Source organism: Myxocyprinus asiaticus, chromosome 5, assembly GCF_019703515.2.
Source record: "Myxocyprinus asiaticus isolate MX2 ecotype Aquarium Trade chromosome 5, UBuf_Myxa_2, whole genome shotgun sequence".
Classification (NCBI taxonomy): Eukaryota; Metazoa; Chordata; class Actinopteri; order Cypriniformes; family Catostomidae; genus Myxocyprinus; species Myxocyprinus asiaticus.
In genome coordinates this window covers 39,438,452-39,452,086 of record NC_059348.1, presented here as the reverse complement: position 1 = coordinate 39,452,086, position 13,635 = coordinate 39,438,452, and the positions used below count along the sequence as shown (strand labels likewise).

General features: G+C 37.7%; 1 protein-coding gene across 2 annotated transcripts; it reads left to right on the top strand.

Annotated features, from left to right (window-relative positions):
• The first annotated feature begins 911 nt into the window (after positions 1–911).
• Positions 912–13,421, top strand: LOC127441564 (cyclin-L1-like). Of its 2 annotated transcripts, none has more exons than XM_051699137.1 (11): positions 912–1,226; positions 1,499–1,573; positions 1,656–1,765; positions 3,123–3,240; positions 5,324–5,388; positions 6,469–6,568; positions 9,537–9,641; positions 9,788–9,929; positions 10,021–10,120; positions 10,259–10,348; positions 11,561–13,421. In XM_051699137.1, exons 1-11 carry the CDS (start codon positions 984–986, stop codon positions 11,883–11,885), a joined length of 1,473 nt encoding a protein of 490 aa, XP_051555097.1. In that variant the 5' UTR covers positions 912–983; the 3' UTR covers positions 11,886–13,421. The 2 variants fall into 2 exon arrangements, with proteins under 2 accessions (XP_051555097.1, XP_051555096.1); XM_051699136.1 differs by having other exon boundaries at positions 913–1,226; positions 10,256–10,348; positions 11,561–13,419.
• Positions 13,422–13,635: the final 214 nt, after the last annotated feature.

Genomic DNA, 13,635 nt, shown 5'->3' with positions numbered 1-13,635 from the left:
TTCAAATTGGTGAGTTGAAACAATTGTTGACACGATTTACTGTGTCCTTTGAACACAGTAAAATTCCATGATGGGAGACTGCTCCACAGGCTAACCATCACAGGCACACATGCTGGACTTTCAGTCTTCTCAAGAAGTGAAGGCATTGTTGAGCCTTTTTACTAACAAGCAGGAGTTCAATTCCCACGAGAGGTCCTCTGTAATATAAACATTTTTTTTATTTTTAATGTTTTTATTTCCTGTTAACTACTTAACTATTTCCATTCTCTGAGTCATTGATATGAAAAGGGGAATGCAGGGTCTCCTGAATAAACAACCCTATTTTTTGTCTTGTTGACCATGTATATAGGCATGTCACTTCATGTCTCATCATTATCTGGTATGAGATCCCTTGCCGTGGTGGTAGATATGATTACTTGGGTACTTGGCAACACGACATCTGCACGGGAGCCAGAGTACAGAGTGACAAAGTGTGAAGTCTGGTCATGCACTATGTGTTCTATCAGTCAGGAAGTTTGGGATTCAATTGCAGTGTAATTCTATCTATCTATCTGTCTATCTATCTGTCTGTCTGTCTGTCTATCTGTCTGTCTGTCGGAAAACATGTAGTTATAAACAGTTTAATAATAATGCATTAAACAAATAATATGCATAAACATCTACCCATCAAAATTTACATCTACCTTTTTTAAACCTTCTTTATTATTACTTTGCAAAACAAAGAGAAAACAGTTCCATAAAGGGAAGAATATACAGTACAATTCTTTATACACAGAATAATGTAAATTATACTAATAACATGAATAACAATTAATGCCCGTGGAAAAAATCTGATCCAATCTGTAATCTCGCGTAACAATACGTGCTTTCAAATGTACAACAGAACCACTGACGTCACTTCCGTCATTGTAATACGCCTATTACGAAAAGCAGTCATTTCCGCCTGGCAGACGAAACGTCTACGTTTTGAGAGACCGACCAAAATGTCTCTCGGTGTTTTATCTCCAAATGTGAGCACTCCACCAAACAGCTGCCAAGGCATACTTATCGGTGATAAAGTGTATTCGGAGGTGTTTCTGGCCATCGACAGCTCGACAATACCCGAGGAGAGACTCGCCACGACCCCGTCCATGCTGGATGGCCTCGAACATGAGACAGAGACCGATCTTCGGATCCTGGGCTGCGAGCTCATCCAGTCCGCCGGGATTCTTCTGCGTCTGCCACAGGTCAATGTTTAACGGTGTTTCGATACATTTCTTTGTGAATGTGTTCAGTGTTAAACGATCTAAAGGGCGGTGTTGGTGTTAGCACGGCTGGCTAGCTCTAGCCGGCACATTGGAACCGGCGGCCTTTTGTCTTCCACCGAGTCCTTCAGATGATGCGAAGAGTGTAGTGTTGTTTAACATGCTAACAGATTTGTGTTGCTCTCTTGTAAGTTAAGCAATGTTTATGTAATTTTAAATACACTTCTGATGTTCATTTTGTGTACCATTTATAGGTGGCGATGGCGACAGGACAAGTCCTTTTTCAACGATTCTTTTACTCGAAGTCGTTTATCAAACACAACTATGATGTAAGTCAGAAGCACAAACTGTATAAACTATGAATCAACTGAGTCAGGTAAATACGTAATGCTGTTGCCACTCTATAAACAGATTGTTGCTATGGCCTGTATGAACTTGGCATCAAAGATTGAGGAATCGCCAAGACGTGTGAGAGATGTGATCAACGTGTTCCACCATTTGAAACAAGGAAAGTGCAAAAAGTAAGTTGATCTGGTAGTTTTGTTATTTAAAGGAATAGTATACATTTGTTTGTCAAAAATGTCATTTGCTCATCCTCATGCCATCCCAGATGTGTATTACATTCTTTCTTCTGCTGAAAACAAATTAAGATTTTTAGAAGGATATCCCCACAGTGTTGGTCCTATCAATGCAATAAATGATGGCCAGAACTTTGAAGCTCAATAAAAGCGCATAAAGACGGGATAAAAGTAATCCATATGACTCCAGTGGTTAAATCCATGCCTTCAGAAGTGATATGATTGGTGTGGGTGGGAAACAGATCAATATTTAAAGGTATATTCTGGGTTCAATACAAATTAAGCTCAATCAACAGCATTTGTGGAATAATATTTATTACCACAAAAATAAATTTGGACTCATCCCTCCGCTTTAAACAAAGAAACAACCTGGGTTACAGTGAAGCACTTACAATGAAGTGAATGGGGGCCTATTGTTGAATGTTAAAATACTATTTTTTTTTTTTTTTTTTCAAAAGTATAGACAAGACATAAACGATATGTGTGTTAACATGATTTTAGTGTGGAAGAATTGCTGACCTTTTCTATGTAAAGTTATAGCCAATTTTACAACTTCGTTGCCATGATGTTTTGTCTACAAACCCTAAAATGATGATTTGAACAACTTTAAAGCTCAAATATTACATGAGTTTTAACAGAAGAATGAATGTAAACAAATTAAATTTTTCTGCCTTTAAACCCTCCAAAAATTGGCCACATTCACTTCCATTGTAAGTGCCTCACTGTAACCTCGATTATTGCTCTTTTTAAAGAAAAGGAGTGACGAGACGAAAATCATTTTTGTGGTAATCAATATTATGCCACAAACGCTGTCGACTGAGCTTAACTTGTATTGATTTTAAGTTTTTTGCAATAAATGTCCACTTTAACTTCCTCATTCTTCTTGTTTTTAGTGTTTCACATTATTCGTGCATATCGCCACTACTGGGCAGGGAGGAAAATATACAGTAAAAAGGACTTAAATATTTATCTGTTTTTCACCGACACCCATAATATTCCTCTGAAGACATGGATTTAACCACAAGTCGCATGGATGACGTTTATGCTACCTTTGTGCTTTTTGGAGCTTCAAAGTTCCGGCCACCATTCACTTGCATTTTGTGGACCAACAGAGCTGAGATATTCTTTTTAAAACTCTTCATTTTTGTTCTGCAGAAGAAAGTCATACACTTCTGGGATGGCATGAGGGTGAGAAAATGATGAGAATTTTCATTTTTGTATGAACTGTTTCTTTAAGGTGGTATAGCTTTATGGTAACTTTTCAATATGTAAGTTCATATATATTTGTGTCTTGAACCAGGAGCACCCCTCTTGTTCTTGATCAAAATTATATTAATACCAAGAACCAAGTGATCAAAGCAGAGCGTCGTGTTCTCAAGGAGCTGGGCTTCTGTGTGCACGTCAAACACCCACATAAGGTGAGTTTGGTTTAGTTCAGTAAACATTCAATGATCCTTTTCAGGGTATCCGCAGGTTCTTAAGTCTTAAATTTACTTTTTTAAATTTAAGGCCTTAAAGTCTTAAATATCTTAAATTACAAAAAGTCTTAAATTTCATTTGCTGAGGTATTAATGTTTGGGGCGTGAATAGAGGAGACACTTAAAACAGCAGAATCTGCACGAGTCGACAAAGCGGTCAACGTTACAATTTGGAAGCGCGCGAGGTTGGAGCGTCTTTTGACGCCTTTCAAATCGTTGCGCTTCCTTATTTTACACTACCTTTGACAATAATTGTAAAGCTAACAGAACTACTCAGCTGCAGAGTTACACCTGTTATATCTCTCATCTCCATCTCTCTAGATCTAGGGCTGCCAACGTAATTGACATTGTTCTCACACTCTCATGCCACATGTCCCTTTTCTCTTGCGGAGCAGTAGCCTGCATGATGCTGCGAGTTATTCAGACCAATTTAGGGGGAAAGCAGCAGCACAGCATCTCTCCTTCTCTTTCATAATTTAATCTGTTAACATTTTCAGTACATCTTGTCAATTTTAAACGGCCATTTTAAGGTAACTGATGAGTTTTTATTTGAGATATTTCACTCAAAAATTAAAATTGTCATCACTTACCTTTATGCTGTTGCAAACCTGTATGACTTTCTTATTTCAGTGGATATCAAAAGGAGAGTTTCAGTCACCATTCACTTACATTGAACGAAAAACAAGATGCAGTGACAGTGAATGGAGACTGAGACTAAACGTTTTGCTTAACATCTCCATTTTTGTTCCATGGCAGAGAAAAATTCATACAGACTCAAGGGTAACCAGTGATGACAGAAATTACATTTTTAAATGAACTGCCCTTTAACTACCTGTTAAAGTATTTGTTAAAGGTATCTGCCAAGAAAAAATATATAAATGTTCTTCAGCACATGCTAGACCTTATTCACAGCAGCGGTATCTTTGATGTTTAATGACAATGACAACAAGGCTGTGTGGGATAGATGTACAGTCTCTTCGATGAGATGTACTACAGTTTAAAGTGTTTTTGGATCGTTTGGCAGACAAAACATTGAAGAAATATTTTTTCAAGGACACTCAGTAGACAAAAAACTCCAGACAACATGAGTTGTGGAAAATCAGATGGGATATTGGAGCTTTTTACAGATTTATACCATGCATGCCATTGAAGAGATGGGAAGTCAATCCCTCACAGCTTCATTTCCATTCCCATTAAAAATCAAACATGGCGCTACTGTGAATAAGGTCTATAGACCAATCCTCTTGTTTACAGAAATGTCAGCGCATGCGCAGTAAGTGGTGGCAGAAGGCCCACTGACTATTGTGTTAGATTTGACGGATTAGATGATTAAATGAAAGTATGACACAAAACCATCATAAATACAAACATATTCTTAGCGATACAATTACTATAATAAAATGAGTTAATAAATAACGTAGTCATGTTCGCTATAAATGTTTGCTGCAAAGTTGAGAGTTGAAATGATCTCCACAGTCCAGTCAGCACTGTTGATGATCTCGAAGCCACAGCAGTCAACGAGAGCCCTCTGAATTATTTCAACAATGTAATCCAATAAATTTATTTTTTGTGCATGGTTTTTGCCAACACTTCCATGTTTGACATACTAAGTGGTGACTTTGCCAAAGCATTGGTCTATTGCGTCACGTCTTGCTGGAAAGAAAGTGACTAAAGAGAAGGGTCACAATATAGGCTACATGCATTCTTAATGATTTCATTTAGAGTTTTAATGTTGTATTAACTTAACACATAAATGCACAATAAAATGTATAAAAAATTAAAAAAAAACATGTCCAGAGACATTCAAATAGTCTCAGTGGTTTTGTATTTACCAGCTAATGAATTAATGTGTTTTTATTTTTTTATTGCGAAAATGGTCTTAAATTTTTCTTTTATTTGGCCTTAAAAAGTCTTAAGTCTTAAATTTCATTCCTTTGAACCTGCAGATACCCTGCTTTTTTGTATGAGAAAAACCTGATAGTCATCCACAATTGTATATGAATTTCATTTTCTTTTATTTCAGATTGTAGTAATGTACTTGCAAGTTCTTGAATGTGAGAAGAACCAGATGCTTGTTCAAACAGCATGGTAAGTCTGTTTTTTATGTCACTGGAGCTTATGAAAATGTGCTTAAAATTATGACATTGGAATTTTACCCCCTTTTAGAGGAAAAATTGGATCAGGTTTATGGTTGGACTTCAGCTGTTTCCATTAGTAGACCCAAAACGTTCATTATTTGCTGCTAAGAGATTGAAATTGTAAGAGAGAGTACCATGCAATGCTGCTGGGTGCTTGGGTATCAACAGGATCTAGTGGAAACACTGCATTATAAAGCATGAGTTTTATTATAGTTTGCTATACCTAAAGGTAAGATAGGTTCATGTTATTCTGGAATCAATCCTTTGTTTGTTTTTTGTTTTTTTTATATTAAAAAAAGTTGGTCTCCAGGTCAAATGCTGTTAAAGTTTTTCTCACATCATAGAGGTTAAGGCTTATGGGGAACTCTTTTTAACTTTGTCCTTTCTCTACTCCTTAATTAAAGGGTAGCCCATGGTGGTAAGTGTCACAGAAAACACCCCAACTCCTCAGGCACAAGACTCAGGAGCCCTCCCACCTCATTGGCTGGCCTTTTCGAGACTGCCAGCCAATCCAGTGAGAGCTCTCAGCGGAGATTCTCTGAATGGAAGGCCTTGGCCACCAGGCGCCATCAGCCTGTTTTGCTGGGTGGTCCAGGATTTGTTTTTGTTCTTTCCAGAGCTCAAAAAAGTGCTAGTAGTCAGTAATGCACTTTTGCTCTTTATATCCAAATGGATTTTTTTTCTTTTTTTAAGCATTGAAATGGTATGTTAATTTTTTCATATGAATCATATGTTCATGTGAATTTTGGTATAGTAAGTTGTCCCCTGACCATTGATTCTTGCCTCTCCTAACATAGTTTTGATTTGGGATATGACCAAGTTCGATTTCGTCAAGCATGCACGTTATTTGCGCTGTAGTTTTATAATTGATATTACTTATTGACTCAAATTAGCTTAGATTATTTGTTTCTCTCCATCATGGCTAAGTTTAAAAGAGAGGGAAAGGACATCAAGTTAAGAGTCTCCATATGAGCCAAATGAGAGAGAGAGAATGGCAGGTGTTGCATAGGTCTATCTCTTTGTGTTATAGGAACTTCATGAATGATGCCCTCAGAACTGATGCATTTGTGAAATCTGAACCGGAGACCATTGCATGTGCCTGTATCTACCTCGCCGCTCGAGTACTACAGGTAAGCCTTGTATTTCTCTCTGCAAAATGTATCTATATTTGTTTCTCTTAGAAATGTTATTAAAACAATTAATTATATAACAAAGGCATATTTTTGTATTAGAGGTCAACAAGTGAATTTTTCCAATACCAATAGCTAAGGTGGTTAGGCTGATAAACGATTAATCTGCCAATAGTTTTTTTTTTTATTTATAGAATGATCAAAGATTTCTTAGTCTTTCCTTACTATGATGGGCACAGACATTTAGGTTACACAAGTCCAAAATGAATAAAATCCCCAAAAAGCATTTTACTATGCAGCCAAAATTCAAATAATAACAAGAATAATTAAGATTTGGTGCAAAATGTGGGACTTTTCATTGTAAACAAGACTTTCATTTAAAAAATGACAGAATTTGCTCAGTTGAAATGCTCTATATAGAATAATTTAACAAGTAATGCTTTTTATAGCATCTATTCACCAGATGAAGAGTAATGTGTATATATACATATACATTATTTAATGTATGATTTTTTTTTTTTAGTCAGAAGTTTACATACACTTAGGAAGTCATTAAACCTCATTTTTTTAACCACTCCGCAAATTTCATATTATTTCATATCTATACTTTTGGCAAGTCATTTAGGACATCTGCTTTGTGCGTGACACAAGTACTTTTCCAGCAATTGTTTACAGACAAATTGCTTCACGTTTAATTGACTATATCACAATTCCAGTGAGTCAGAGGTCTACATACACTAAGTTAACTGTGCCTTTAAGCAGCTTGGAAAATTCTATAAAATTATGTCACGCCTTTTAGGCAGTTAGCTTCTGATAGGCTAATTGGAGTCAATTGGAGGTGTACCTGTGGATGTATTTTAAGGCCTACCTTCAAACTCAGTGCCTCTTTGCTTGACATCATGGGAAAATCAAAAGAAATTAGCCAAGACCTCAGAAAATAATTGTGGACCTCCACAAGTCTGGTTCGTCCTTGGGAGCAATTTCCAAACGCCTGAAGGTACCATGTTCATTTGTGCAAACAATAGTACGCAAATATAAACACCATGGGACTATGCAGACATCATACTGCTCAGGAAGGAGACTCATTCTGTCTCCTAGAGATGGACGTAATTTGGTGCGAAAAGTGCAAATCAATCCCAGAACAACAGCAAAGGACCTTGTGAAGATGCTGGAGGAAACAGGTAGATGTATCTATATCCACAGTAAAACGAGTCCTATATCGACATAACATGAAAGGCTGCTAGGCAAGGAAGAAGCCAATACTCCAAAACCGCCATAAAAAAGCCAGACTACAGTTTGCTAGTGCACATGGGGACAAAGATCTTACTTTTTGGAGAAATTTCCTCTGGTCTGATGAAACAAAAATGGAACTTTTTGGCCATAATGACCATCGTTATGCTTGGAGGAAAAAGGATGATGCTTGCAAGCCACAGAACACCATCCCAATTGTGAAGCATGGGGGTGCTTTGCTGCAGGAGGGACTGGTGCACTTCACAAAATAGATGGCAACATGGGGAAGGAAAATTAAGTGGATATATTGAAGCAACATCTCAAGACATCAGCCATGAAGTTAAAGCTCGGTCGCAAATGGGTCTTCCAAATGGACAATGACCTCAAGAATACCTCAAGTTGTGGCATAATGGGTTAAGGACAACAAAGTCAAGGTATTGGAGTGGCCACCACAAAGCCCTGACCTCAATCTGATAGAAAATTTGTGGGCAGAACTGAAAAAGTGTGTACGAGCAAGGAGGCCTACAAACCTGACTCCTTTACATCAGTTCTGTCTGGAGGAATGGGCCAAAATTCCAGCAACCTATTGTGAGAAGCTTGTGGATGGCTACCCAAAACATTTGACCCAAGTTAAACAATTTAAAGGCAATGCTACCAAATACTAACTAATTATATGTAAACTTCTGACCCACTGGGAGTGTGATGAAAGAAATAAAAGCTGAAATAAATCATTCTGTCTACTATGATTCTGACATTTCACATTCTTAAAACTAGTGATCCTAACTGACCTTAGACAGGGAACGTTTTCTACGATTAAGTGTCAGGAATTGTGAAAAACTGAGTTTAAATGTATTTGGCTAAGGTGTATGTAAACTTCTGACTTCAACTGTGTGTGTGTGTGTGTGTGTGTGTGTGTGTGTGTGTGTGTATATGTATACACACACACACACCAATCAGCCACAACATTAAAACCACCTGCCTAATATTGTGTAGGTCCCCCTCGTGCCGCCAAAACAGCACCAACCCGCATCTCAGAATAGTATTCTGAGATGCTATTCTCACCACAATTGTGACCACAGAGTGGTTATCTGAGTTACCATAGACTTTCAGTTTGAACCAGTCTGGCCATTCGCCATTGACCTCTCTTCTCGAGGCATTTCCGATTGGCTGATTAGATAATCGCATGGATGATTGTTTGTGCCAGATGGGCTGGTTTGAGTATTTCTGTAACTGCTGATCTCTTGGGATTTTCACACACAACAGTCTCTAGAATTTACACAGAATAGTGCTAAAAAACAAAAAAACATCCAGTAGGGGGCAGTTCTGTGGACGAAAATGCCTGGTTGATGAGAGATGCCAACAGAGAATGGCCAGACTGGTTTGAACTGAAAGTCTACGGTAACGCAGATAACTGCTCTGTACAATTGTGGTGAGAAGAATAGCATCTCAGAATGCTATTCGGATGTGCGGGTTGGCGCTGTTTTGGCGGTACAATGGGGGCCTACACAATATTAGGCAGGTGGTTTTAATGTTGTAGCTGATCGGTGTACACACACACACAGTATAATATTTCACAAGATGTTTATTGATGAAGAATAAAAAAAACTATCGGCATAGATTTTTTTCTTCCGATAACCGGAACAGATTAATCTGTAAAACCGATATATCAGTCTACCTTTAATTTGTATTGAATAATTTTTTATTGCTAAGCCTTGAACATAGTATGTTATTTCCTCAGATTCCTCTTCCTTCTAGACCACACTGGTATCTTCTGTTTGGCGCTACAAAAGAGGACATCAAAGATATCTGTATCAGCACAATAAAGCTTTATTCTAGGAAAAAGGTATCTTACATACAAATAACAGAAAAACAAACTTAGTTTGTCTTTAAATTTGGTGCACATTGTTCTGGAGTATTGTAAACCTGTCCTTCCTTATTTCTGCGTTGTGATTAGTTTGCTGTCATTAATACCCATTTTGCATCTCTCAGCCAAACAGTGAGCAGCTTGAAAAAGAGGTGGAAAAAATGCGGCTGACTCTGGAGGAGGCTAGACTAAAAGCAAAGGGACAAAATCCCAATAGCACGCCAGCTCTCACTGGCATTGGTAGCTTTTCCCCAGCATCAAAACCTTGTAAGTTGTGTCAGTTTGCCTTTTTCTATTGACTGAGCTTTCTGCAAGTACTTGTTGATCAACAGAGAACTAAGGTTTTTTCCTTTTCTAGCTTCTCCACGAGATGTAAAGGTTGAAGAAAAATCGCCAAACTCTAAACTAGTAAAGGAGTCCGAAACCAGACAGTTGTTTTCCAAAAGCCCCTTGAATGGGTAAGTGTTTTAATATACACTGCTCAGAACTAAACGTTATTTAGTAGTTAATTTATTACGTTATAATGTATATTATTCTATACTATATTGTCAGTCATATTGTTTTGTATTTATGTTTTATTTTTTTTTGTATAGCAGCATTAAAAAGGAAGAGAGCAAAGTGTTTCAGAATGGAAAGAACCACAGCCGGTCTCGATCTCGCTCCCTGTCTCGTTCTCCACACAGACGGTAAGTTTACAAGATGCAGTTTCACTCATCACCAGATATATAGACAAAAAAATATTTCTCTCACATGAGATTGATCCAGTCATGTCAGTAGCCTAATAAAAGCTGATTGTAAGCTGATGGTGCCTCATTGGGTCCACTATGTTGAGATCACATGACCAGCCAAATACTCGGTAACCTCCCTATTGTCTGACGTTTTAAATTAATCCTGGCTGACTGTGAATACTGCATTTCTACAATGTCATCTGTTACGTCCCGCACCAGTCTTGGGTTGGGGAGCAGTAACAAAATGTTGGAGTTCCCTTCTCCCATCCCATCACTTTTAAAATCAAATAATACTTTAGTTCAAGAAACAGAAAAAGGAAGTATCAAAGGCTTCAGGAGTGGGCAAGGCCAAAACAACAAACAGAAGTACAATTAATAGTGGGAAGTCAGAACTAACTTGCCTAACAAAGAAAATGCAAATAAACGACATAAATTTACCCTAGCTCCCTCACTAGTTAAACACAGGAGAAAATATAAGACTAAACAAAATGGCTCCTACCTCCCTACAACTTCCATATAATTTTACTATTTATAATATATACAAAAATCACAAATTGAGTTTAAATGAAATGAGATCCCCCTCAGTTATCAAGAGAAACAAGTTACCAACAACACAGTAACTTGCAACTACAACTATTAACTGCTACAACAATTTGCAGCCACAACACTACAACAATGTGCAGCAACACATGCACACCAACAACCATCTGGAGCGAGGGAAGGGAAGCTCCTTGCAGTAGAGATCTGCCTGGGCTTTATCCTGCTTCCCTCTCCTCATCAACCAGTCCCGACAGATGAGTGATTGGCAATCATTATTGCAAACACCTGGATGTTGAGTAACCTGCAAGGGTGAGAGCGAAAGATAACAAAAGAAAAACCAAGGAGGCAAAATCTCAGTTGCAATAAGGCCAAAGCCATACATCCACAAAAAAAAAAATCTACTTAAAATACATCCTGGGACGTAACACATAGGTAAATGAAAACCTTTGCTTTTACTGTACATCCATGGCGGCTCCAGTGTAGGCAAATGCAGTATAAACAAAAAAAAAATTGCTGGTTTATTAACACCTTTAAATTTATACATGCTGGCTTCTTGTTTCGAGAACTTATAACAGAATCCCTAGTAAATGATGAATACTGATTCACTGACATGACTTCCTCCTTTCTTAGTCGGAGAAGCCACTCGGGTACATACAGCTCTCACAGCAGCCACAGCCCATCTCCACGGCAACACAAAGGTCGCAGGGCATCACCACTTACTCAGCTCAGGCCAGAGCACAGACCGAGTGATTCAAGTCGGCATAGTAACAAAAGGAGGAGATCACGGAGCCGGTCTCGCAGTAATTCCCCCGAACGAGTCCGTGAACGTGACTATGTGAAAAATAAGCCTGATCGTGGTCACCACTGGGACCATCGTGAGCGTGACCGTTCACGCGATCACGGCCGAAGCAAACACGAGAGCAGTTCACATTCTGGACACAGACACAGGAGATGAGGCACCCAACACTGCTACAAGAAATGAAGAAAACTATGATGGCATTGGACAACAAGACTAAACTTTAGATTGGGGAAAAATGCTGGCTTCAAACAGTGATTTTCCTGAATTCTGGTTATCTTGTTAGGAAGTGGATGTTCTCTCGATAATGAATTGTTCTTGCTTCTGAGTTCAGTTAGGCAAGGTAGTGGTAAATTTGTATGTATTTGCCAATTGCATTTTACCTGGACTTGAAAGTGAATAAACTGTTAAACGTCCTCCTATATCAGGGATCACATTTGCACAGAGTAAGGAGCTTAAGAGATCTGTGTGTTAATTTACAAATAATGCACAACTATGTGTTTGTTTGTGCACTGTGTGTATATATATATATATATATATATATATATATATATATATATATATATATATATATATATATATATAGCTTATTTTTATGTCAGAAATGGAAGACATTGTATTTCTATACAAAATAAAACAGCTGGTTATAACTTCCAGAATTTGTGAAGTTTATGCCTGTTGCATGTATTAAATGATTTGTTCAAAAATGTAGATGTTGTTCAGAATCAAAAGGGTTAGTTCACTCAAAAATGTAAATTCTCATTTACTCGTACTGCCATATAAGATGGCTTTCTTCTGCTGAACATAAACGAAGATTTAAAAAAAAGAATATCTTATATTTGTTGGTCAATTCAATGCAAGTGAATGGTGACCAGGCCTTTGAAGCTCCAAAAAGCCAAAAATAATAAACAGTCCATCAAACTCCAGTGGTTAAATCAATATCTTCTGAAGTGATCCAGTTGGTTTTGGGTAAGAACAGGCCAAAATGAAACTTTTTCACTGTATATCTTGACAACAGTCTCCTTGGCGATCATGATTTCAAGCTCGATTACTCATCCTATAGTGCCATCTAGCGCTCTGTGCATGCTTCAAGCACTAGAACGTGCAGTCGAGCTTGAAATCATGATTGTGCTTAGAGACTGCAATGGCAAGATATACAGTGAAAAAGGAGTTATATTTTGATATAATGACTGGATCGCTTCAGAGGACATTGATTAAAGCCTATACTATCAGGGGTGTCAAACTCAGTTCCTGGAGAGCCACAGTCCAGCAGAATTTAGCTCCAACCCTAATTAAACACACCTGAAGCAGCTAATCAAGGTCTTCAGGAGTGCTTGAAGATTACGAGGCATTTTGGAGCAGGGCTGTGGCCCTCCAGCAACTGAGTTTGACACATATAGTTTCATATTGCATATGTAATTATGAATAGATTTGTCATGTCAGGTACACAATTTTTAACACAATTCACAACACTGGATCCTAAAATTCAATATAAAATCCCCACATCTTAAGGTTTAAGTGCTTGTACTATGTAAAAAGTGCAGTGTAGCTGGCTGAATGTGACATTGTCTGATTTACCTCTTTGCTCGTGGGGAAAATGAACATTCACAGTCCGAACTTGACGAATTCTCCAACTTTAGGTGATCAGACATTTGTAGCACCTAAAATCACAAAGGAAACATAAAAGTAATCTGTACGACTCCAGTGGTTAAATCAAGATCTTCAGAAGTGATATAATAGGTGTGGGTGAGAAACAGAACAATATTTAAGTCTAAATCTTTTTTTACTCTAAAATCTCCACTTTTACATCTGAAAGTTAAAGTGGAGATTTATAGTAAAATAGAACTTAAATATTTTGCTGTTTCTCACCCACACCTATTATATCACTGAAGATATGGATTTAAACACT